The 27,565-nt window shown below is 32.0% G+C and overlaps 1 protein-coding gene across 1 annotated transcript in view; it reads right to left on the reverse strand.

Annotated features, from left to right (window-relative positions):
• The window catches only part of POT1 (protection of telomeres 1), an 83,601-nt gene that overhangs the window by 21,335 nt on the left and 34,701 nt on the right, over positions 1-27,565 (reverse strand). Inside the window, exons 8-13 of the mRNA XM_054563893.1 lie at positions 25,001-25,131; positions 17,752-18,042; positions 9,961-10,116; positions 5,230-5,399; positions 4,012-4,094; positions 980-1,036 (exon numbers count right to left, since the gene is read on the reverse strand). Of these exons, the coding sequence (XP_054419868.1) occupies positions 980-1,036; positions 4,012-4,094; positions 5,230-5,399; positions 9,961-10,116; positions 17,752-18,042; positions 25,001-25,131 (888 nt within the window). The remainder of the gene's footprint in view (positions 1-979; positions 1,037-4,011; positions 4,095-5,229; positions 5,400-9,960; positions 10,117-17,751; positions 18,043-25,000; positions 25,132-27,565) is intronic.

Consider the following 27,565-nt stretch of genomic DNA (forward strand, 5'->3'; position numbering starts at 1 on the left):
TTTCATTGGTGATTCATACAATTAAATCAATTATTATTATTATTATTATTATTATTATTGTTGTGATTATTTTAGAACCCTAGAATCTGCTATTTTTCCTAGCAGTCCCCGATTCCATTTAAGGAGGCATATTATTTATAAAACAGGATCTATGCACTGAGTGTGTTCTTTTCAATGGAATGCCATTGTTTCTATGGCCTTTTGTTGACAGAACTTGATAGAACTAGGACATACATGCATACATGTTCATACCTTTACTTACACACATCATCTGCATAGAATATATGTATGAATATGTATATGAGTGAATATATACAAATATACATCTATATCTATTTCTGTATCTATGAAACCATGAATATATACTGACACCTCAAATTTCAATACAATACCACGAACTTCTTTCTTCTAGCCTTCCCCCATTTCACAGTTACATATCTGTTCTCCAATAATGAGAAACTTGTATTTTATAATAGTACATTATAGAACATTAACGGACTTGTGCTTAAAATTTTTCAAAAACTTTTTAAATCTAAGTGGAATTAACAGAAAGAAGGCATGTGATAAATTAATATCACTGTTTACATTAAATTATAGTTTTTAGGCATATTGTAAGGAGCTATCTTATGGACACTCCTAAATTCATAATGTGAACTGATTAAAATTAATATATTATTTTACATTCTCAAACTAAAAATAAGCCCCACTGTACTATTAAATAGTATATGTTTTATGAATCTTACAGCTCTCTAACTTTAAATACATATTTAATGTAAAAACATGTATCTTTCTGGGTACCATTTTATGTGAGTTAGAATGAGATAAAGGAATAAAAGATAAATACAGGCCTATGAGTATTTTTGCCCTTACAGATATCCGCTCTCAGTATTAGATGGAAACGGATTTGTTGGTATGGGTAAGAACTGGCTTTATATGCTCACTATTATGCCCATATTTCAAAAGTGAAATGTGGTCTTACTTGTAGCTGATAGTTGTTGACATCTTTCTATCTCATATAGTGATACTGATCCAGAACCTATAGGAAATAGAAGGTAAAGGGAATTATACAGTTTTGGAATCTATTAAAAATTCAATGTGGTATGGAAAACTATACAACATTGCTGAGAGAAACTGAAAATGATCTAAACAAATAGTAAAATATGCCATGTTAAGGGACAGGAAGGTTCAATATTGTTCGGATATCAATTCTCCCCCAAATAATCTATAGATTCAATATAACCCTAATCAAAATTGCAAAGAGCTAACTGTAGAAAGAGACAGATTCTATAACTTAGGTGGAAATACAAGAATCTACAATAAATCTTGACAGAACAAAACGGGAAGACTTATAACCCATGACTTAACGACTTAATAAATCAAGCCAATACAGTACTTGTTATTGACCATCTAGCTAAATAATGATGTTCATTCTGAAATGTTTAGGAGGTATACTTATGTCTGCAACTTACGTGAAATGAATCAAAAAGTAAGATACAATAGATTGGTAGAATAAGAGAGATAAATAACAGGGGACATAGAGTAGCAGGTTAATTGGAAAAACAGATGATGAGTATGTAAGTGTTGACTGTACAGTTGTTTCAGCTTTTCTGTATGTTTGAAAATTTTTATCATTTTGGAAAAATAAAATGTGAAGGAACTAAAAGAGGTAGATAAATAAGCTCACTTAATTTAATAGGATGACTTGATAAACACCATAAAATAGAATTTTACTTTAACAAGAAAGCAAAAGTAGTTACGAGTTTTAAACATGCTTTCTAAAATGAAGAATTAAAGACTTTAAAAAATATCTATATTGTAATTACTTTATCTTACATTCTATTATATAGATATATAATAATATATTGTTTTTATAAGTTATGGGGCATGATATACGAACATATGCAAATGTCTTTCTTCCTCAATACAACTAATAAACTCCATAAGAATCCATGGCAAGAGAACAGGAATGAACAAGTTAAGCTGGCAAAGAATAATTCAATGAATCTGATTACTTAATATTTGCCATTCTGCATGAAGTGAAAACAATGGCAAAAACTTTAAAATTAGTCAAATAATGAGAAAATATGTGTAAAATATATACATGGTCTCCCATAAACTGATAAAGAAAAAAGATAAAGAAGAACCTGACAGAAAAGAGCTGACAATTCAAAGGAGTAAGAAGGGCCGATAAATACAATAAACTTTTTAAGTTTCTAAGTTCTTGGGGAAATTAAATATCACTTTATATCTGCCAAAATTCTTAAAAATTACATATATTGTTAACCTCCATTGCTCTCTTACAATGTTATTTGCATATGAATGCTATGACATTTTAGCATATGATTTGGTATAATTTATAAAAATAAAAATGTGCTTACTCTTTTATCCATCAACTTCACTTTTAGGAGTTTATTTTAGAGAAATAAAAGCATGAAAGTATAACTGTTCAAGGATGTTTAGTAAAGCATTATTTGTAAGAACAAAACACTGGAAATAACCTGAATGTCTATCAAGTGGAAAATGGCTGAATTAATAACATCAGATTCATATTACAAAATATAATACAACTGTTAAAAGAATAAGTTTGAACTATTTAAATATCCCAGAAAGAGGTCTATGATAATGCCACTGGTATAGGAGGGTCCCATTTTTGTAAAAATTTTAAACAGACGGAAAAGTCATGTCTGTTTATGTAAGATATATTTGTATAAACATGAAGGCCTGAAGGAATCACACTATACTATTAACTAACTCAGGAAGTAGCCCTAAAGGCACAGGAAAACTACGTAACTTCATATTATGACTTGTATTACTTTTGTAATTTAAAATTAATTTTAAAATCCTTTTAAAAGGAGGAAAGAGATTTCCAAAAGTGTAATTGCTAATTATGCTGTCTCCAAATGACTGTCAACTGAGCTAAACTGGCCCCCTAATGGCTGTTTGAGCAATCACAGCTCAGGGTAAAATGCCATCACCAAGGTGCTAAGAAATGTGGAGAGTTTTGGCAGAAAGAATGAAGAAATAAATTTAAAATATATGCAAAAAAAAAAAAAAAAAATCAGAAAACCTGCATTGGAATCTGACTGGCTGTGCCATCAGTTAAAAGCTAAGTAACCTTCCCTCATTTCACTCACAGCCTCAGTTTCCTTTCTGTAAAAAGTAGAAAATAGTATCAAGCTCATAGGAGTGCTGTTAGGATTAAATAACAATGCATGAAGGCACTTACTAAGTGTCTACCAAGCCATGTATATTAATTTAAATGCTTATCATTACTGTATAGAAAGACAGTAAATACCTATAAAATGATTCTATGGATCATAGCAGAGGAGTTAGATTATAAAATACAATATACATATATATACACACACAAGATAAAAACATGACATAAATTCTGGGTCCCAGAATGTTCAAAGAGCTATTAAGACAAAAGTGGTAAAAAAAAGAAAAATCGTACAAATTGAGTTTTAAAATTTAGAGATTTGAACAGTCACTTATTTGGATAGATAACAACATAAATGCATAATCAAGTGTTGATTAATTTTATAATTAGGTATTTGAGTAACTCCACAAAGTCTGAAAATCATGTATACATCTAAGTTATGATGAAAAAAATTCTTAGGCTGCTTGAAATACAACAGCAAAGACAACTTTTGTTCCTTTTAGATACTAACATGCAAAAAAATAGTTGCCTAAGGAATTAATACAGATTTTTAATTAATGAATAAATACATACATATACACATAAACACATATGCAAAAAATACTATGTATATCACAAATCAAGTAATCCATACTACCCCTATTTGAAAATCTAATTATACAAGTAAGGGCAAAACAATGTTTACTTTTTTTACATAGGACACAAAGATTTAGTGTGTTCTTTTACAATGAATATGGGTTTAACAAAAGACAAGAGACAGAGATAGAAAGATATTAAAATGGAAAATTGATGTTAATAAAACCATCTTACTTGGCAGAAATTAAACTGTCAATGTTAAAAATTGTCCTTACTTGTTGGTACGCTGTCCTCACATTCTGATTGACATATACCATCTGAACACTGATTGGCTGTCAAACTTGCACATTCTAAAACCCTGTAATTGAAAGAATATATGTGCAAATTGCATAAAACAAAGTCAATATGGTCAGTTTAGCTTTACACATAGGAACCAAGAACTCACTAAAATTGCATAAAAAATTCCGTTTGTGTGTATGCATTCCTCAGTAAAAGGTCTATATATTTGGAGTTCCAAGGACCCCCCAAATTAAAAAAACCTGAGTCTAGAAGGATACAAGGTAACAGTGGGATGATGAAATACTGGGAACAAAAACAAGTTGGTAATTTAATGGATAACATTCTCCAAACAATCTCTCTTGATTCAAGAAGTAAAATATTATGCTGCTATATATTACAGTATGAGGAAGTAGTGAAACTGATGTAAGATTATTATAATAGATGTTAAAATAGCCAGTTTAATTGATTTTAAAGTCATTGGTTTCAGTATATTAAAATTTAGAAAACATCTATGTCATTTCAATATACTGAATGGGATATTTTCTGTATTTCTTTGAAAATATGCAGATGTATTTTCCTTTCTCTAGAATACTAATCGCAAAGTTTCTGTACACAGAGACACTAGAAATACATAAGGAGAAAGAGCTGCATGTATAGCAAGATTTAAGGTAATATTCACTTTCTGGAGACATCTAAAAGTTTTAAAAATATGATACCCTGAAACACTTTGGTTACCTATCTTATCAGCAACACACACTTTAGAAAGGCCAACGCATGATCAAGTATGTTTGATCAAGTATGTTTGGAATGGTAGATATATATCACGGCATGATCAAGTATGTTTGGAATGGTAGATATGTATCAAGTTTTCCAAACTTCAGCTAAGCTCCAATTTCCACTCTTTGTTGCTGTCCTTGGAGAATGTGGCAAATGGTAGAACAGCATACACAAGAATAGACCTAAGCACGTTAAGTGGAAACCTTAGACTATATCCCTAGCTCTGCTACTATTTAGGTATTTGAGCCTACAATCACTTGACTTCTGTTTCATTTGGCTGATCTCACTAAAAACAAAATGGATAATGCCACAGAAGGCTATGAGGGTCAATGACAAGGAACCTATCAGATCCCCCTTACCATCTCATAACAATCATCTTGAAAATCAGTTTAATATTTTAATTTACATTTTTTAAAATAGGTATATAGTAAGCTTACTTTTTCAGCTGATCCACATCAGAGTTGCTTTCTGGTAAGACTCTGATTCCCCGACCGTAACTGGTGCCTCCATGGAGATGAAACTCTAGAGCTAACAATGTTGACTGGTTTGCTGAATTCACTGACTGAAGTTTGGTATGGAGGCTATAAATCCTAAGAAAGCTTCCAACCTAAAAAGAGATTATTATCTTTTTTAGAAAATAGAAAAAAATCAAACAGTTGCTGGTACTCAAAACATTTAACAACTATATGGAGTACAGCCCAACAACTAGGGGCGCTGACCAATCAGAAAAGATACTGGTATGCTATACTGGTGGGGTGTATACTGAATATCAACCCCGAAGACACTGTGCCAAAACCAAAATGGCTGTAGGCAGATGAATATATATTAAAAATGGGCCATATTTCTACTTTAGAGATATTAAAGTATGAAATAAGATTCAGCCCTGGCATTGGTTAAAATACAGCAGTTAAGAAACCCATACCCTAAATCAAGTCCAAGCCCTCTATTTGATTAATAAACTATTTGATTAAGGTGTCTGAATATAACTTGTATTAAGTATTTTAAGGCAAGATTTAACTAAGTATGACTACTAAAACACTCTCATTAGGAAAATATTAGAAAATAATTTAAAATCTGCTATATATCAAAACAATACATCCCTATTCTACAAGTTTATGAAAACTTTTACAGTAAACAATGTATCTGTATATCACAACGTGAATCACATTCTGTGATTTCAAATATAGGATTAAACAATAGTTTTGAACGAAATGTTCTATAGTTAATTTCTGTAAAGTTTTGCTAAACTTAATCCTAAAAATACCTTTAGTTATAGAGTACTTAATATGCTTTTAATGTAGAGGACTTAAAATGAGGAAAATGGAGATTGTCAAAGAAACTGACACCTACTCAAAAGAAGTTATATAACCTAAATCATATTTATTTTTATGAGGAGTTACAAACAAAATGAGTTACTAATTAGACATTTTAACTTATTTGCATAAGACAGCACTCTTTACTGCTGATGACTGCGGGAATACAATTCTCTTTTTTCCCTTCAAGGTCAGAACTGAACAACAGTGGTGAGATTCTATGCAACAGCAGCTATACAAGGGGGAACATAACGATGATGAGGTAATAAACCGGCCCCCCACCTCTCTTTATTGCTGTTTCAGTTAATTGCATTTCTGCTCCCCACACTCTGGATTTGATGCAGAGCAATGGGAGAACAAAAGTAAAGGGGAAAAATCCACATTCCCAGATGCTACTCATCTTCATTCCCAAGGGTCTTCATCCCTCCCAACTATGGATTTTGTAAGGTGGAGGTAAGGCAGTTAGTTTTGTCTTCTCTGACTTTTTCCACTAACACCTACATCACGGCAGGGGAGCAGGGCAGAGACGGCATGCGCACATACACACACAAAGAGAAACTGGCTCTCCTCACGGTATCCAAAGTAAGATACTAAAAGAAAATATAAAACAGTCTATTTCTATTTACTTTTATCTGACTTTTCTGAATATTTATTATAATTGGTGATTCTTTTATACTATACAGAATTACATACTATACATTAGTACAGTACATGTAAGTCCCACAAAGGACTTAAAGAAGGGTAAACACGAGGATTATCATATTCATAAATGAAAAGCTTCAAAGTTATGAAGATAATTTCCCCTTAATCTTTAAAAATCAATGGAATTTTGATCAAAATCTTCAGTGTCATAAAATTTGAAATGCTGCTCTGAAAATGTATATGAAAATGAACAGCCAAGACAATTTTGAAGGCTAAACTGGGAGTGCAGCTTTGACTTATGGAATATCCTTTAAAAATAAAGGTATAATAATTAAGACAGTCTAGTATTAAAGCAAATACATGTATAAATATAAATAAAGCCTAAAAATATAATGTCAAAGAGCAAAGCAAGTTACAGAATGACATATACAATGTACATTTTCAGGCAAAAATACATAAAAACATAATATACATGGATTACATACCTACATGTTAGGATATGTAGGAAAAGGAGATTGGGGAGCAAAACATGAGAATAAGCAGTGGTACAAAGAAGGCTCAGCATGTGTAGTTTTATTTTTTAATAATTAAAAGTACCTAAAATAAGCGTGGCAAAAACATTTAGAAATGTTAATTTGAATGCCAAGCACATCAATGTTATTATACTATCTTCTCTACTATTTTATTTCAAAATAAAACAAAATTTAAAGATCAAGAGAGAATTTATTTATATAAACAGGCTATAAAGATGATGGATTGTTATTTCCAGAAATTCCTTTTGGAGGCAGTATTGTATATTTTTTAAGCATGTTAACTATACTTAGGAAATATGCCAGGTGCTCTATTATAATAGACAAATATTGCTTAGCTTGTTAGTAATATAAGATTCCAGAAATTGGAGGGAGTCATAAACAATTATAAAAACTATAAAAATTTGTTACAAAAGCCCATTTCGATGCAGAAACATTAAAAATAGAGCAAGGTAAACAAGGGTATTAAGAAATCACTAGCCCTTTAAAAATAATTTAAAGATTCCACATAAGCTCTCATGAATTTCACTGTTTAAGTTTAATATTTTTAAAGACTCCTATCTATATGTCCGAAAATAAGCAGTCACATTATAGCTCTTGGGTCGCTGAAGGTGAAACATAATTATTACTACATGTATTACAATTATTTTTAAATTGTGCCAGGATAAGATTGGGGAATGAAAATACACTGTTTTAACTTCTAGACAAAAGGTTTAATATGTCTATGAGTGTGTGTGAAATGTTTAGGTAAGGAGATAACTTAAGAGCAAGATTTAGAATAAATGTTATGGGCAACTTAGGCTATAAAATGTGTTATATATATGTCAATTATATTTACTTTATAATTGCTTTAACTGTCCTCTTTATTTTCAAAAAGCACATTTTTTTCCTGTTCTTAGACAATAAAAATGTGTTTCATGTATTTTGGTAAAATAATGCAATTTTAACCAGTTGTCTATCTAAGTGCTGATAAAAATTCATCTGTATCAATGTCATCTGCCTCTGGGATATCTTAAATTAATATGAAATAGTTGAGATAAAGGTTGTCTCAGAAAAATAAAATGTGATGTCAATGTACATTATAAAGCCTACAGTTATATTACTTTTACAGAGAAAAATCCTTTTCATTTTTCTATAATGTTGCAGATAAATGTCATATCTTTAGGAAAAAATTTGGCACTCTGTATTTTAATTGTGTACTCACAGCCCCCTCTAGTGGGTGAGATGAAGCAGACAAAAAGGGAGATGGAAAAAATTTGAAAAATAATCACAGTACTCATTGATTCACTCATTTACCAGGAGGCAGTATTCATCCTTACTACATGGTCAGCACTGTGCTGGCTGCTATGCAGGAGTTGGATAGGGAAATCAGGATGACTGAGGGGAACAAAAAGACATATAGAAGCAGAAAGGGAAGGGCATTAAATAGTGAAAGTAGATGTAAAATGTAAATCTTTTTCACTAATAAAAGGAACCTATACTTTTAAAAGACTTTAGAACTAGCTTCAACATTACAATTTCTCAAAATAATCAGTGTACATAAAATCCGGGAAAAGCATCCAAGGTACATCTTCCACAGTCAATTTTCTCTAACATGTCAGAATTTGTGCTCACACATAGGCATAAAGAAATAAAGTACGGTTATCACCTTCTTAGACCCTGACTTTAAACTAATTTATTGATTTGAGTTTATTTGCAACACAATGTGCAAATGGAAATATTTCCTCCTCCAAGTACATGTATTTACAAAGGAAAACTGGGTACTAAAATTCAGTTCTAAAAACTTGAGAATCACTTTTAGTTTTTCTCCTATAAGTAGGCTGTATAATTTCCTGGAAGCAAGCTGTAAAACTAATTCCCTAAAGGTGGGATGGAAGCTGTTTGCAATAAAGAAAACCATTTCTTTATACTGGTTAAAAGAACTGGCTCTGGAAATACACATTGTAGATTCAAATACCGGCTTCACCGAAGTAGCTGTGAATTCTTGGGCTTAACCTGTCTGTTTTCTCATTTATAAAATGGGAATGATGCTAGTATCTACTGCACAGGATAGTGCGAAATACAGATGAAATGCTTAACAAATGCTATGATTATTATTGTTATTATTAATGATGTAATGCTTTGCTAGAAAGAGTATTTCCAAATAAGATATAATAAAATGAAAAAAACCCTTAAAATATTAAGCAAAAAATTCCATATATAAAGTGTACTTTTACCTAAAACTATATCCCTCAAACAGTGTATAATACATGCACACAAATGAAGACACACAATTTATGACAGACATGGATTAACAATTTCTTAAACTAATAAGTACAAAGGCTAGATTTTTATCAAGCCAAAAGTTAACAAAGCTTAATGTTTAAATTTACAAATATTTTATAAATCCCTTGTCATTTTAAAGCAATATAGCTTACAGAATAAATTATCTTTATTTTCACAGTAAAACTGCATATACATTTAAGATGTTCAGGAAATGTTCTTTACTTTTAAAAAGTTGTTCAAGCCATTATATTTTAATACATTAAAATTTTATTTTGAACATACATTTTCAAATTAAAAAATAAAGAAAATATAAATTTGGAGTTAATTTCTAGACCTCAAACATCATGTATAAATGTGATTTACCCCTCCAATTTACAAAAATAAAAAAAATAGTAAAGAGCTTGCTACTCAAGTTCACCTTCAGAGATTTCGCCACTTGAACATGGTTGTCATATACTAAAATGTCCACTGTCAGATTCTGCAGCCGATGGATGTGACTTAAATCGCCATGAAAAACAAGGTCTTGTATTAAGACTCTCCAGGATGGGTACGGTGGCCGGGTGCCATCCCACACCTGCCAGAGAAGGTAGAGCAAAGTTTAATAACCTTTTTGTAAAACTGTGCAGGTTAAAAGATTTTTATTTGCTGACAATGTAACTTAAAAGTAAATATCTGCTAACCTTTACATATGACATACCCTTTTCTGATTATAAAAAGACCTCATATGGAGAGGTAATATGGAAAATGTAAAGAAAAGAGATCAAACTACTATGACTGTAGAAAAAAATATTAACAAATTGTTGAACTTTATTTTTCTTCTGTGTATTTATGTATTTTTTTTAAACAAACTGGAATTATATTCTGCCTTTTGTTTCTTAGTGTATTGTTGAGCAATTTATCAGGGAATTTAAATATTTTTCTATAATATGATTTTCAATGGTTTCACATTATTTTATGGTATGGATTCAAATTTATTAAACTAATAATCCCTTTATTGGTCATTTGAGTAGTTCCAAATCTCTGTTATTTTAAATAATTTAGTAATTATCATACTGTATATAAACTTTTATAAGTAGTTCTGCTAATATTCTAAAGTATAAATTCCTAGCTTTTAGGAATGTTTGTTCAGTTCATTCTGATTTGGAAAAGGCCTTTAAAAGTACAGATAGGAATATTTTGCTTATGAATATAAATGAATAAACACCATGGGTTCTAGAATGGGAGAAGGTACGTTGAACTGCTATGCAAGCAGTTCAGGAACATGGGCACAAGACAAGTAGGTATGTAACCCCATCCTTAAGACATGAGCCAGCCTGTGCCGTGCTAGGGTTTTAAGATATAACCCAGGCTATGTTATACTATAAAAGTGTATGACAAAGACATCTGGTATGAGGTGGAATGCCTCTGCGTGTCAGAAGTTTGGCTGGACAAAAGTAAACAGGCTATTTGGATAAAAAACAAAAACACTACATTTCTGTAGAGCAGGTGTCTGAAAGTGTCAGATTACGGAGGCAGTGCTGAATAATGGTGACATTGCTAAGTTACAAATAAACAATTATGAGTTTGTGTCACTCATTCTGTTCCCTAAGTAATTCAAAAAACCAGTACAATTACTTTGGGAGCAGTTACATCATACCTCACATTTTTTTCCACTTGGATTTTGTTCTTTGACTGTTTTTGTGACCTTAAAATGGCTTTACAGACCACAATCCACAAGTCTTTTGAGGGAGAGAATGAGAGTACAGTGTTGCTAACTGCTTTTATGCTCCAGTTTTAATTGCCTAGAAATCAGACTTTTATCAAACATTCTTTACCAATTTGAAATGTTACCATGTATTGAATTATTATAGATATAAGACTGTTCCTGAGGTTCCTAATGTTTTCCATTGACCAGTCTTACTATAGCTTTAATTATAATTGCATTGCAGGTTTTAATATCTGATATGGAGCTCCCACTTGGTTTTCTTTGGTAATCCTTTCTCTTTTTATTCCTGATCATTTAATGTTTCTAATAAACTTCAGAATTATAATCAATGTAAAAAATGTGGTTTTAATTAAAATTGCATTTTATTTAAAAACACTAGGAAAAAATAAAAAAATTTTCAACAGGTCAAGTTTTCTTTAAGCTCCTCAGTAAAGTTCTGTAGTTTTCTTCACATTAGTTCAGGTATTTCTTGCATGAACTTTCTTATTTTACAGTCATTGAGACTTTGAAAGTGCTTTTGTTATCTGTTCTATTTATTAGGTAAGTATGAGAGTCATGTTTTATTGTTTTAAACCAGTTAGTTCACTAAACAATTTTATTTATCGAAATAACTTTTCAGTTAATTGTTGGAGTTTTTATATCTTGAGTACTTCTTCCATTTTCTTAATAGTTAAAATTCTCATTTCTTTTTCTTACCTTAGTGAATTCCCCAAGACCTCCTGTACATTTTATTTTATATATTTATTTTTTATATCAGGATGAACAACATTTTATAATAGAGAAATAGTGGGTCTCCTGTCTTGTTTCTGGCACTATTGACTCTAGAATTCAAACACTAAATACTGTTTTTTTTTACCATATGACAGAAATCATTTACCAAGAAGGCACAGTTCTATTTTTTAAAAACCCTTTAATGTGTATGCTATTACGGGCGTCTCACTTTTCCCCCTTTGCCCCCTTGCCCCAGGCCTCTCTTCCCACAGTCAATCCCCACACTGTTGTTCACAACAGTGGATGATGCATAATGTTCTTTGTCTAATCCCTTCACCTTATTTTGACCAGTCCCACCCTCCCCATCCCCTCTTACAGCTGTCAGTCTTTTCCTTGTTTTTGTGTCTCTGATTCTATTTTGCTCATTAGTTTATTTTGTTCCTTAGGTGCCAGTTATAAGTGAGATCACATGGTATTTGTCTTTTACTGCCTGGCCTATTTCACATAGCATAATAGTCTCCAGTTCCATCCAAATTGCTACAAAAGGTAAGAATTCCTTTTTCAAAAAAAAAATTTTCTTTACTGCTGTGTAGTATTCCATTGAAACATACCATGGTTTTTTTTCTCCACTCATATACTGATGAGTGCTTAGGCTGATTCCAAATCTTGGTTATTGTAAATAATGCCACTATGAACACAAGGGTGCATAAATTCTTTTGAAGTGGTGTTTTGTAATTCTTTGGATATGAAAAAGTGCTCAATATCATTAGCAATCAGAGAGATGCACATTAAAACCACAATGAGATACCACCACACACCTGCCAAAATAGCTATCATTAATAAGTTAACAAACTACAAGTGCTGGTGAGGATGTGGAGAAAAGGGAATCCTAGTGCACTACTGGTGGGAATGCAAACTGGGGCAACCACTCTGGAAAACAGTAAGGAATTTCCTCACAAAATTGAAACTAGAACTGCTTTTTGACACAGCTATTCCACTTCCGGGAATACATTAATTCTATTTTGCTAAGCATTTTCATAAATATTTTTTAAAAGTTATATTTATTTTCAGAGAGAGAGGAAGGGAGGGAGAAAGAGAGGGAGAAAAACATTGATATGCGAGAGAAACATTGATCAGATGCCTCTTGCACGCCCCCAAACAGGGACCGGGCCCAAAGCCCAGGCGTGTGTCCTGACTGGGAATCGAACCAGCGACCTTTTGGTTTGCAGAACAATGACCAATCCTCTGAACCACACCAGTCATGGGCATTTTCATAATATTCACTATTATGATAATGTAATTTTTAACATTCATGGAGAAGACTATAAGTTTCCTGAAATTAAGCCATTCCTGATTTCTAAAAATAAACATTTAGGTTTTTATATTTATAAATAAAACTAGGATATGTGTCCTTGTTTTGTGCAATATCTGAGCTCATAATCATTTTAGCAAAGTCAGTAATTTAAAAGTTTTTAATTAGATTTAAATTTTAAAAATAAAAGATAATTTAATGTAGACTCCTATTTATGAACATATATAACATTTTATGAAGTTTAAACTCCCTCAATATATGTAAATATTTCTTTGTATCCCTCCTTAATTTAGAGAATTCTTTCATCTCTTTAAAAATCACAATAACCTGAATTGGTATTTTAACCTTTTTGATTTATCATATTTTTCTGTTTTTTTTAAGAGTCACTAACTATGTTTAATGATTCCTACATATCTTTATTGTTAGGAAACAGGTAATTACTGTTTGGAAATGGGTACTTTCATTCATGAAGGTAAATTTTGCAAGAGCTATCAAAATTTCAAATGTACATATCCTAGAATCAGCAATTCTATTCCTAGCAATTTATGTTCACAACTCCATGAGCACCCATGTGGGATGACAAATGTTTAAATCAACTTCCTAAATCCATCTATAGGATGAAAGTTTTAAAAACATGCCATATCTCCATATGATACAAACAAAGCAAATGAATAGTGGCCCCCCTCAAAAAATTCCTGTCTACCTGGAACCTATGAATGTGATCTTATTTGGAAAGTGTTTCTGCAAATGTAGTTAAGTTAGGATAAGGTCATATTGGATTACAGTGGGTCCTAAATCTAATGTGACTGGTGTCCTTGTAAGAGACATAAGAGGAAAGAAGCCCATTTGACAATGGAGACAGAGACTGGAGTGACACATCTAGCAAGACAAAGAACGCCAGCAACCACCAGAAGCTAGGAAAAGGCAAGGAAGGATTCTTCCTGAGCCTGGTCCTGCCAAAATCTTGATTTTTGATTTCAGGCCTCCAGAACTCTAAAATAATACATTTATGCCATTTTAAACTGTCCAGTTTGTGGTAATTTGTTATGGTAGCCACCAGAAACTAACACAAGGAACCTTTTAGGTGGTTGTGTAGAAAAATCTTTATGATAAAAATACATTGAAAAAGCAAAGGCAGAGTAGTATGTATATAGTATGCTATCATATGTATACAAAAAGAGAAAAAAATATTTACATATGAACTATAACATGTCTGAAAACATATTCAAGCCCTGGCTGGTGTTGCTCAGTGGGTTGAGAGCTGGCCTGAAAAATGGAAGGTCATGAGTTCAATTCCCAGTCAGAGCACATACTTGGGTGGCAGGCCAGGTTCCCAGTTCGGGGCACGTGAGAGGCAACCAATCAATGTTTCTCTCAAATATCAATGTTTTACTCACTCACTTTTTCCCTCCTTTTCCTTCTCTCTTAAAAAAAGAAAAAAAAAAAGATATTCAAGTAATTTGCTTCAGTGATTGCCTAGTTTTTGGAAGAAGAGGCTGAGAAGATATGGTCAAGAGAGAAACTTCTCACTACATATTTAAAAACTTATTAACACTATATTCTTAATAAACTATCATAATTGATTTCTCTTTGAAACGACAGTATGTGGGGGGATATTGTCTTTTTTATTATCCAAGTTTTTGGTTTATAACATGTTTCAATTTATACATTTATTGATTCTAGCCAAAAGAATGTATTCTTTTAATGCCTCTTCTTGAGGAATAAATTTTTGCAGTAATTTTTCCATGGTAAAATTATTACCTTAAAATTCAAACTGTTTTCATTGTTAAATTACAAATATCCTATAGTGATTTCGATTACATTTGAGTTTAAAAAGAAATACACAATTACCAATAAAATAACTTTCACATTTTAACCCACAATTTTATTTCATAATGTGTTTGTTATAATACTGTTGATAAGAATCTAATCAGCTAATTTTAAAAAATGATTTAAACTTATTTGTAACTCCTGAGTTAAGTATTGTATACAAAAAAGAGAAAAGAAAAAAAAACCCCAAAAGGTCTTCACAAAAATTCCCATGTATTAATATAAATTACACAGTAAATTATAGCAGCTTTAAAAACTTATGATAATGAGTGTGATTTTTTAAATATAATATTTAGTCTTATTCTTAGATAAGTTATATCCTCTGTTTCCATACAAATAATTAAGTGATGAAAATAATAACAGTCCCTTTAATGTAATGATTTTCTGGTTTATGTTATTTTTTTGATCTCTAAACACCACTAAAAATTAGATACAAAAATTATCTACCAGCTCTAGCTTCCAAATGATTTCTAGCTGTTCAGAAACAACCAACCGAACAAAAAAAACAAACACTAGAAAGATGAGGCTGTGGATATCCAAGAAATATAAGAACTTAAAGTAAATCTAATTTAAGGGCTTACTGCTCAGAAAGCAAGTTGTGTAAATAGAATAGAAAAAAATGCGGATTAATGTTGGTAGGTCTACAGATATATTAAACCATGATTTTAATGCAAACCATTGGTGTAACATGTCTACTAATTAAAATGAATGTATCAAGGTTACTAACAAAGGGACCAATATTAATATCATATCCAGATTGAGGCAGAAAATAATTAACCTATATTCCATGCTGACCAGGTCTCATTTGTAGAATGTCTGGCTATTTTTCAAAAAATTTTTAAAAATTTTTTTAAACATAATTTTAAAAAATTACTTCTGGTTTGCAATAGGAAAACCAATTTCAGAAGGAAAAAATCACTTAAAATTTAACTTCCCAGAGATAAAGCGAGCACCATATTGCTATATTTTGTCAACATATGTATGCTATGTACATAAAACATTTTTAGTATATAAAAGCTGCCTTAATCACTAAATAGAATAACATGGATATCTATCTTAATAAGTATATGTCTACAATGTCATTTGATAGTCACAGAGTATTCCATAATACATAAATATTTCAAACAATTAATTCCCTATGGTTAGTATCTGAGTTTTTCTAAATTTTTTTCCTGTATGAAATATAAGACTAAATATCTTTTAATGTATTTTTCCACATTTTAAATTACTACTGTAAAATGAATTTATGAAAATAGAGTTGTTGAGTCAGAGAGTATAAAAGACTTGATATTTATTTAAATGGTCCTCGAGAAAGTCTTATTAATGTGATTTCTTACATTTACTTCTCAGTGCTGTATTTTAAAATAACATCTACAGGAAAGCTGTTTTCACTGATCTGAAAAGGCTATCTATAAAAATGGGATGCAACCTAAATTTTCTTGCTTTGGAGAGAAAAATGTAGATTCAGCCAGGTCAGCTAAAAGATGGCTGATTTTACCTCAGAATCTGAGACTTTTCGAATGACACAGTAGTCAAAAGATAGTGCATAGTTTTCTGCACAGCAAAGTCCTTGTTTTTGGAAATATTTCAGTAATTAGTAAATGCTTATTTGTTAAGGGCGTCGCTTTGGGCAGAAATTGTGACTGGTTGACGTAAGTTTCTTTTCTACTTTTGTTAGGATGATTTTATTGTAGCTTTAGCTTCAGCTTTTTCCTACCTGACTTATTTAACTTTCATTATAGCATGCATTACATTTTGAGAGTAATGTGTACATAAACATGCTATTTTCAACCTCAAAAACTTCACATCTTACTCAATGCTTTCTATCTTCAGCATTCCTTAGTATGGGTAAGGTAAGTGATAATACAGCTAAACCCCAGAATTTGTCCAAGCCCCACTGCACTCCATTTCTTGTCCCACTGCTACAAAGAGTCAGAAACTAAAGAAAAAAAACACAGGCGCAAGGCTGAAGCAGTGTTTGTTTAACTGCATCCTCCCTAGAATGAGCAGGTAAGGATAATATCAGACAACTGTCTTCTCCAGAAGCTATTTATAACTCAACTGGGTAGCTGTAAACAAAGATTAGATGGGTCTTACGTCACTTTTTTAATTCTGTTGATTTAAAAACCAAACAAAACATAAGGGCAATAAACACTTCAAAACTATCAATGATCTACCCATGAAGCAGGCAGAGAAATGACATAGGACAAAAACTCAACATCAAATGGCCAAGAAAGGAAATGAGAAAAAAAGCTACCTTGAGAGGGAATCAGAAATATGCATATGTAGAAGTGCAACTAAAAAACAGTAATATTTTTTAGTATTAAAATAAGAAATACATATTTTATTAGTACTAAAATAAGAACACATAAATATTTTATTAGTATTAAATGCATAAATATAACACAAACTATACTACATTTAAAATATAGATCTGATAATCCTATTTTTCTCTAAAAATATAGGATAAAGAAGAGAAATTCAAGAGTAAACTGCATGGATATCCAGGCTTATCAAAAATGGTTAGATTTTAAGTTCTTAATAATAACATGCAGTATGACTAGTTATTCCATCAGAATGCTAAAATATAAGCTCTTCACAGACATGCTGGTGGTGTCAACTTATAACTGCAAGTATCTAAAAATACCTACCTTTAGAAGAAATGATGCTCCATCCACTTCGGCTTTGCCCAAGAGCTGACAAGTCAGGTCAAAGTACTGCATTGGTTGAACATCACACAATTTTACTGATGTCGAAGAAGGTGAAATATGAGTAGATGCCCAAGCACGTAAGGTTTCTACCATCTTGTGGTCCTCAGTTGTAAAGTTAAAATTCTTGTTTGAAGTACGAGGTATGACAGGAGCTCCCAGAGTTCCCTCAAATGTCAAAGATGCAAAGCCAGAGCTGGTGATACCTTGAGTCTCATTTTTATATACTTGGATCTAAGAGAGTGGGACAAAGTGTAAAACAAAACAGAAACACACAAAAGTGCTTGCTGATGCAAAACTTGAGAGATTATAAAATTTTGCCAGTAGAGTTAATAGAGGGAATAATTTTTAAATGTTTCATTTATTTAGCATATGAAATACAAAATCAACTTGTCTCTATCAAGATCCCCAAGCACCATGTAACCTGTAAAACACTATGCAACCATGTAAACTGTAAAACACTATTCCTATTTTTTAAAGAGCTAGGTGTTAGACTCCCTAATTCCATCAAGCTTGTACTTTTACATTTATTAGTTTTAATTTATAGAAGGAAAAATAACAAGAGACAATTACTTAACAACCTAAGAGAAAACTAGAACACCTACAATATGTGTCTGAAGTCAACAGAATGCAGTTGAGGCTAGTTTCATCAGCCTGAAAGAGCTGAGATATGCCATTTTAGCTTTCTAAATTTTGAAGCTCAGTTATCAGATGCACATGCATTTATGATGGCTACATCTTTACAAAGCACCCCTTTTTTTGACCTTTTGACCTTATGAAATGCTCCCTCCTGATCTCTTGTAAATGCTTACATTAATGTAGTTATTTTATTTTCCTAATGCTTGCTGTTTTATCTTTTCTACAGTTTTACTTCCAACTTGTTTGCTTCACTTCTTGCAGAGATATGTTTGATTCTTGCTTTTTAATAAAAAAAGATTTATTTTTAGAAAGAGGGGAAGGGAAGGAGAAAGAGAGGGAGAGAAAACATCAACATGCAGTTGCTTCTCGTACACCCCCAACTGGGGACATGGCCTGTAACCAGGCACATGCCCTGACTGGGAATTGAAACAGCAACCTTTTGGTTTGCAGGCTGGTGCTCCGTCCATTGAGCCACACCAACCAGGTCTGATTCTTGCTCCTTATCAGTCTATTTTTTCCTTGCAAATTATGCAAATTTCCTTAGTCTATTTACATAAATTTAATTATTGAATGGTTATATTTAAGTCTATTATCTTACTTGTTTTCCTTATTTCCTTTAAAAATGTTTTTTTATTCTTTCTTTCCTGCCTTATTTTGAACATATTAGTGTTCCATTTACTTCTTCTTAGCTATGAATGAATCCTGAACATCTCAGTTGACTTGTAATATTATTCTACTACATACCTCCTAGTTTCCATTTTTCACATCCCATGTTACATTTTTTACTGAGAATGTAATAACTTCTTAAAGTCAGAATCTTTCAGTAGTATAATTCCTTTTAACCATCTGACCCATCCTTTGTTCTGTTACTGTCATACTTTTCTACATATTTTATATACCTCACCTTTCAATATTATTGTTTTACTTCTAAATAGCCATTTATCTTTTAGTAAAATTATAATTAGAAATTCAAAACACCGTCTTTCATACTCACTCATTAATTAACAGCTTTTCATCATTTCCTAATGATCAAGTTTCTAATAGCGTTCCTCTTTACCCTGCATACCACCATCCTTTACCATTTTCTTTGTAGTAAAGATATGCTACCTATGGGTCCTCTCATTTTTAATTACATAAAAATGTCTTTATTTTGCCCGAATTTGTAAGGTATTTTCTCTGGATACCAAATTCTAGGTGAATAAATTTTTTATCACCGCCTAAAATCCATCATTACTTTGTTCTTCAGGTGTTGTTATTCATGGTCAAAGATGACTGGTATCACTGTTTCCTAATATGAAATATGTCTTCTCTACAACAGCTGATTTCAAGATTTTATCTTTTTGAATGCCACCATGATTTGTTTAGATGTGCCTTTCTCTCCGGTACTGTGCACAGAGCCTACCTCGTTTCTTGGTTCTATAAGTCAGTATCTTCCATCAATTTCAAAAACAATTCTGGTCCTTATTTCTGTAAATATTTTTTGCATTCCTATTCTCTTCTTCTGTATCTCAAATGACATGTTTTACCACATAAGATTATTCCATAGGTTCCCTAAGGCTCACTCAATTTTCCTTTAATCCTTATTCTTCGAGTTACATAACTTCTACTGATTTATCCTCTTGTAAATGTGTAATATATCCAATCTGCTGTTTAGTCCATCCAGTAAATGTTTCATTTCACTTCATTTGCTGATCTTTCCAGTTACTCAATTTCTATTAGGTTCTTTTTTAGTTTTCACTCCTCTACAGAAATCTCTTATCTTGCATTAACCACAGTTTATTTAATTTACTGAACTTATTTTGCTTAATTCTTTGAAAATATTTATAACTGCTTTAAAGTCTTGTTTTAAAATCTAATATCTGGGCCACTACGAGGCTGGTTTGAAGTATCTAGGATTTTCTTTTTCTTGACTATGGGTAATATTTTCCTATTTCTTTTCATGGCTACTATTTTTTCATCTTTACTAGACATTGTGGATGATGTACTGTAAAGGCTCTGAATTTTGTTATCTTCTCCTGACCAACATTGATTCTTGTTTTTACTGGACTTCAGTTGTTGGATCATCGCCTTGCACACATAAAGGCATAGCTTTATGCTTCATTAGGAAGAATCTGTGGAAAGCTCACAGTGTTTCCCCAAGTCCTTCTGTCTTGGTGGGACTTATCCTGCAATATTATCTTCCCCATAAAACTTGTTTTAGGCTTCGATAAACACATCTAGTAGGCTTTCCTCTAGGATTTGATCCTTTGTGAGGTGACGCCTTTGTGTCTCAGCTGACTAGCCGACACATTAAAGAGATACTAGTAAGTTTATCTCTGACTAGGTTAGACCTCCAGCATCCCACTGCTACACCCAGAGTATCTGTTTCATGTTTAGCCACTACGTGCAACCACAGAGCAGCTCTTCTAATCCTTAGGTAGTCTTATCCTGTCCACGCACAGCCCAGCATTATCCAGGTATTCATGGGCAACAACCCTACCTAGCAGACTTTTGGCTGTCCCCCTTGGTGTAACTCTGTTCTCTCTGGTGAACTGTCTCGAAGATTCCGGCTGCCTTGAACTCTGATCTTGGCTGTGTCAGCTTAGCAGGACCACTATTTTCTGCTTGCACTTCAGTGTGCTGTGCAACGGCTGGAAAACTGACCCCAAGCAGAGCTATGGAGACCATGTGGCTTACCTTATCAGTTTCTCTTTTCTCTCTGATCACAGCTGCCTGTTTGTTGTCCAATGCCTGAAAACAGTTGCCTCATATATTTTGTCCATTTTTGTGGATCTTTATAGCAGTAGGGCTAGTCTAGTACCAGTAATGCCTAAGTGACAGAAGTTCTCTGCAGATTCTAATCATATTTGTCCTATAACTGACCAATTAACTTGTTTTACACATATTTAAATGGGTTTTGTTTGTTGTATATGTATGTGCAGCTCTTTTTTGATTTGGGCTTTACTTAAATTTCCACTGATTCTTGGTTCTGTGTTCATCTTTCTTTGTATCACCAATTCCATGTCCACTAGTCCATACTGTTTACCAAAATCTTCTTCTGCCGACCATTAGGGTAACCACCCTAGTCAAGCCATTCCCATCTCAAGATTGTAAAACTGAAATAACCCCGTAACAGATCTACTTTCATGCCTATTCCTTAAAAATCCATTCACTGCTCACAGAAATGAGTGTTTTTTTCAAGCTATAAATCAAGCCATTCGATTTAAAACAGCCTAATGACTTCTCATTGAATAGAATAAAATCTAAACAGCTTACTTATAACAGGCAATATATGAACTAGCCTCCACCTTCCTCTCCAGTTTCATCTTCTACCACCCTCTCCTACAGTTGTTGACTATGATCCATTATGGCCTTCTTTGTGTTCTTACAATATCAGGCTCATTAACTATCCAAGGTTCTTACTACACATATTTTCTCCCACCTGCCTGGAAAACATTTTTCTTCCTATCTCAACAGAACTGTTCATCCCCATCATTTGGGCTTTGAGTCTTATGCCTCCTCATTAGAAAGACCTTTTCTGATTCTGTTTTACTTCTTTCCTAGCAGCTATCACTGTCTGAACTTACCTTGGCTTACATGTTTACTTTTAAAAGCGTCTATCTCCCTGCATTAAAACTCAAGACTATACAAAACAGGCACTCAAAAAATGTTTGTTGAAAAACACAAACAGAGAGACCGTGATTCTGTTCTATTTATATTTTCACTATTAACCATGATCTCCAAATTGTGATGAGCCAAAAAACCAAAAATAAGCAAACAAAAAGAAACCCAGGGGAAAAAAACAAAGCACACAAAATAGGTATTAAGAAACCCTGACAAGATGAGGGATGTTTGTATTTTTAATGGCCTTGTTCAAGTTAAAAAAAAAACAACAACCCTTTTAGGGCTATTCAAAACTAGATGAGCTATCAAGACAAAGAGCGTGAGACACATTGTTAGATCTAAATAGGAACATTTCACAACAATAAAGAAATCAATCTTATAGGAAAAAGATCTTAATTTAAATCTATATGACAATGCTCAAAATATAAAAAAGCATAAAATGTAGTTAATAAGTGAGCCTAAATCCAAGCAGAAATAGATACATCTGCCAAAGTAAAGTCTTGAAAAGATGCTCTCCAATAACTCACAAAATAAGTATGCACAAAACCAGAAAGAACACAGGTCTGAAAAACACAATTTACAAACATGATCTAATTTATATTTATGAGCATAATACCAAAACAGATTCACTTGAGTGTTCACAGATCATTTACTAAAATTAACTATATGCCAGGAAAGTGATTTTCAACCAGTGATCCCCAAAAGGCACAATGATGTTCAGCAAGAAAGTTAAAACATGCAATACCTGAGTATCTAGTTAGGGTCACTGACCTATTTTCCCTTAGACTGTCCAAAAAAGAAAAAAGAAAAAGAAAAACCTAATAAGACGACAGCCATACAGTGTGAATGACTAAATTATACCTATTCTTTTTGAGATTGGCAAAAAATATATTTTTAGTGTGCTGCAGATTTTAGTTATTAGTTTATGTGTGCCATTGATGAAAAAGACTATAAACATTCACAAATTTCTAAATATTGAACAGTTCAAAGTATGTCCTCTGACCAAAATATGCAGCAATAATAAAAAGCTAACTATAAAATAACCTAAATATTAAAAATGAATTTCTAATAAAAAATAATTTATAATAAATAATTTAAAGTATATTTATAAGTGTATTTTAAGAAGTATGTTGATTTCAGAGTAGCAATCAACTGGAAATTAGAAAATATATTGAACTGAAGGATAATGAAATGAACACATTAAGACTTCTTGACTAAAACTAAAGTAGTACATAGAGAAAAATTTATAAGCATAAGTGAATATTTTACAAATTAAGAAAGGCTGAAGATCAGAGATTCAGACTTCCCCTTCAAGACACTACACAAATATATCTCAAACCCAAGGAAAGTAGAAGGAAAAATTAAGAAAAACAGAAATATACAATAGAGAAAAATCAAAGTGAAAAGCTGGGATTTGGAAAAGGTTAATAAAAATGATAAACCTAGAAAGACTGACTTGGAAAAGAACAAAAGAAACAAATTACAATATCAGGACTGCAAAAAAGGATTTATCATTACAAATCCTAAAACATCTAAAAATAAATGATATTATGACCAACTTTATATCAACAAATTTGACAATTCGGATAAAACAGACACAAACTTTTCCAAAGTTAAGTTTACCAAAGCATTCTAATTGGTTACTAAAAACCTATCAATCAAGAAATCACCAGGCATGGATATCACCACCAGTGCTTTGGCCCAAGCATTTAAGGGAGACAAAACAGAAATCTTGCACAAACTCTTCCAGAAGTGAAAAAGTGGGGACATTTCCTGTTTTCATGAAGTAGCACAGCTTTAATTAACCAGGAAATTTTAAAAGAAGAAAATTACAGATCTAAATATAAGATAGAATAACAATAAATGACTTAAAGGAAAACTTAGGAGCCATCTTCAGAAGATAGAGCAAAGAGTTCTTCAACAGGACATAAAAAGTACTGACCCTAAAGGATGCACTGCATGAAGACAAATATTTCAGTTCTCATCACGTGTGAGAAATAAGCTATTCTGTGAAGTCTGAACAAACCTGTAATAGAAATTAAAAAATTTCTATTGTACTCTTTATGCACATATTCTGTACTATTCATCTATTCTTAGGGAAAAAGGAACTGACAGATCAAGAGAGGTAATTCCCACCATATCTAAGAACAGAACACACATGGAATATTGTGCTCCTTTGTAAGCATGATGTTGACCACGAGGGACACAGACTAACCAAAGTACTAGAAGAAAAAGAAAACCAAGATCAAGAAGGGGTTGCACAGAAGCCCGTGTAAGAAGGGGAAAAGCTAAAGTGACAAAAATGCTTACAATCTAAGGTACTGAAAATAGTAAAATACTGGAAAGCTGAGTTTTAAAAAATCACATACTATTTAATAGATTTACTTTTTCTATTAAGGGTTTTCTTATATTTAATTATTTAACTGCTAGCATACCTTTAAAAAATACCTAAGTCTGTTCATATTTTAATGCATTTCTCATAAATTATGATCAACTTCTTTTGATTTTATATTTAATATCAATGTTTTCATTGTACCTGAATTAATGTATAAGCACACAGGAAAGAAAAAATACTCTCTCCCAATACTTGTACACTTCTGTTGTTGTTGACCTAAGACTTTTTTAAAAAATAAAGTTGGGTGTCAAATTTTACATGGAAAAGATTTAAAACATTATTCTATGTTTAGAAGCAAGAAAACAGAGCACAACCAGTCTGAATCATGGCATCTAATACATTTCTGTGGAAAGTGGGCAGGCAGTTTGTTCAAATGAAGAGATTTCCTAATATAAATTAACTGAAGTCTGATACTACTTACATTTCTTCTTGTCTCTTGTAATGCTTGAAGTCATCTTTTAACAAAGCAACCATGTAATTAGTGCTAACTAGTTTCAGTGAACAATACAGAGTTCTCTTCAAAAAAATAAAAGTTCTAGACAGTATGAATTATACCTTCAGCCTGTGAAAGCGAACAATATCTCCATTTTTATAAATTATTGGAAGGCTTTCATAATTTCCACTAAAGAGCAGGCAGGTTAACTTTACATTTGTCTGGTCCACAATTGTAACAACTGAACAATAATCTGGAAAATACAAAAATATTTTACCTGATTGTTAGTATTTCAAAGGATTTGACAAAAGAAGAATAAGCTCAGTTCAAAATATCAAACAAACTTTATCCCTCCCTTTAATTAAGTCTCCTGAGAATAAGATAAAAACATAGACCTTTTTTTGCTCTCAAAATGCACTACAAAATTATTTTGCAAGTGTTCCACAAAAACTAAATTTTGTCAAACAAAAATTAAAATCTTAATATAAATTATCTAGAATGGCAATAACTCTTTATTACTTCAAAGTTAAAAAATCATGATGCAGGTAAACATATTAAATATAATACCATTTATGAAATAAATAAAAATTTAGAGTGAAAGCAAAAGACTAGAAGATATTTGCAACAAATTTGATGATGAAATCAATATACTGCATAAAGATCTTATAAAAACTGGTTATAAAAGCTAGAATTTCACAGTAAATATGTGATTCAAATGAGCCAACAATTCATTGAAAACTATACATATATGAAAAACAGTAACTTCAAATACTGGTGGTAATAAAACTGTAACATATGCTGCCTTTTAATATGTTTCAGATAATTCCACTCAAAAAAATTGTGCTGACCTCCTATCCTTCCTAGTAGTCTAGTAATTACAACATACTGATAGAAAAGAATAAACCTAGAACAGTGAAGGAATAGAAGGGAAGAGAAAAGTAGAGGACAAAAGATATCAACATATTTCAGGAAGATGGGAAAGTAAATGGTTAAGGAATAAAATGAACAAAGGAGACTGCGAACCAGAAAATATTATAAAATGGCTACCGCCATGATGGGAGCCACTGAGATTAAGAGTGGAAGTGATAAGTAGAGGCAAAATCAATGATAATTATAAGTTTACACATAGAATAGAACCACTGTTTCAGCATCCACCCATTCTGACCTCTACTCCCTGTAAAAATAACTTCATATAAGCAGGCACAGTATCTTAGTCTTTAACCCCATCACTTTCTGGAGCATAGGCTGTTTTCCATGTGTTTCACTGATTTACCGGAAGTGGAACCTTCTAATGTGGGTGCTACCACTCAGAATCCCTCCTTCATTATCATGTAAGTGGATCCACAGCCTGATAGCTCTCTCTCCACTCACCCTGAACTGACACTTTCAAGTACTGTCTCCATCAGATTCCCCATTCAAGGAACAGATCAAGTTGGAAAAGTAAACTTACATACAAAACAAAGGAGATAAATTTCTACAACCCAAAATAAACCTTATTTACATTTTAAAATGTAAAGACAGTAATTACCAAAAACAGGAAAAAAAAGAAAATGGGAAGGAAGGAAACTGGGAACTGGAAGAGAGGGGTGAGTAGATGAGCTCAAGAGTGAAGGGAAAGGGGAAGGAAATGGGAGAAGAGGGAAGAGAAGGAAGGCGGCAAGGAGGGAAAACAGAAACCTGATTCTGTGAGGGGGAAATAACTCGGAGAACATTAAAAAATACTTCAAAATAAAAACAAAATCTTAATAAGCATCTTTAAAAAAAGTTAAAAGATAATATGCTCATCTAGTTTATATATTAACAGGATCCACTGACCCTAACTTTAGTTTTTGAGTTTCATTTTTCAGTAGTGCTAATAATTTTAAGGAGTGTTGTACCATGACTTTTTTTGGTCTTAGAAGTCTTCCAAGATCACTAAAAAAAAATAACAAATTTTACTTTTTTAAATACAATAAAATATTCATATGGCATTGTCATATGGCTCTCACTGTACTTTTTTAAAATTGAAGATACATCATGTGATTTTAGTCATCTATTTCCCTAGTATATCATGAAATATGTTGCTATTTGATTATCTTACTAATTACTTCATCATTACTCATATCTATACTAAAAAAGACAAAACTGATTTTAAAACTGGGAAAATAATGAAATTGACTAGAAGAATGATATAAGAGAAATTAATCATTACTGCACTGCATCACTTAAAGAACTATAACACAATTCAACAAGATATAAAAGGAATTTGAAGACACTGCCTTTGGAGTTTCTTTTTTAGCTTTATTTAAATACAGTTAAGAATTCAGAACTGAAAAAGTTTTGCCAAGTCACAGAGAAGAAAACTGACAGACGAAGTCCTTTAACCACACTGAATGAATAAGAAACCAAATACAAAGACAAGGAATCACTTTAGATTCTACTGATAATGATGAATGTATTTTGAAAAAACCACAACCTCTCTGAAGGTTTTAAGTTATGTAAAAAACAAGAACAAAGAGGAGTTTAGCCTAACAAAGTCCAATTCAGGTACACATCATCAAACTTTGTTTTTACTTTTTTTTGTTTCTTGAGAGCTTCTGCAAAATCACATATCGCAAATTTATTTGTAATTGTGCAAACTCAAATTTCATATTTGTACCAAAAAACTATTTATTACTTATATTTACAATGTTATTTTTATTGCTGGA

Source organism: Pteronotus mesoamericanus, unplaced genomic scaffold, assembly GCF_021234165.1.
Source record: "Pteronotus mesoamericanus isolate MK-2021 breed Mesoamerican mustached bat unplaced genomic scaffold, CSHL_Meso_final scaffold_85, whole genome shotgun sequence".
NCBI lineage: Eukaryota > Metazoa > Chordata > Mammalia > Chiroptera > Mormoopidae > Pteronotus > Pteronotus mesoamericanus.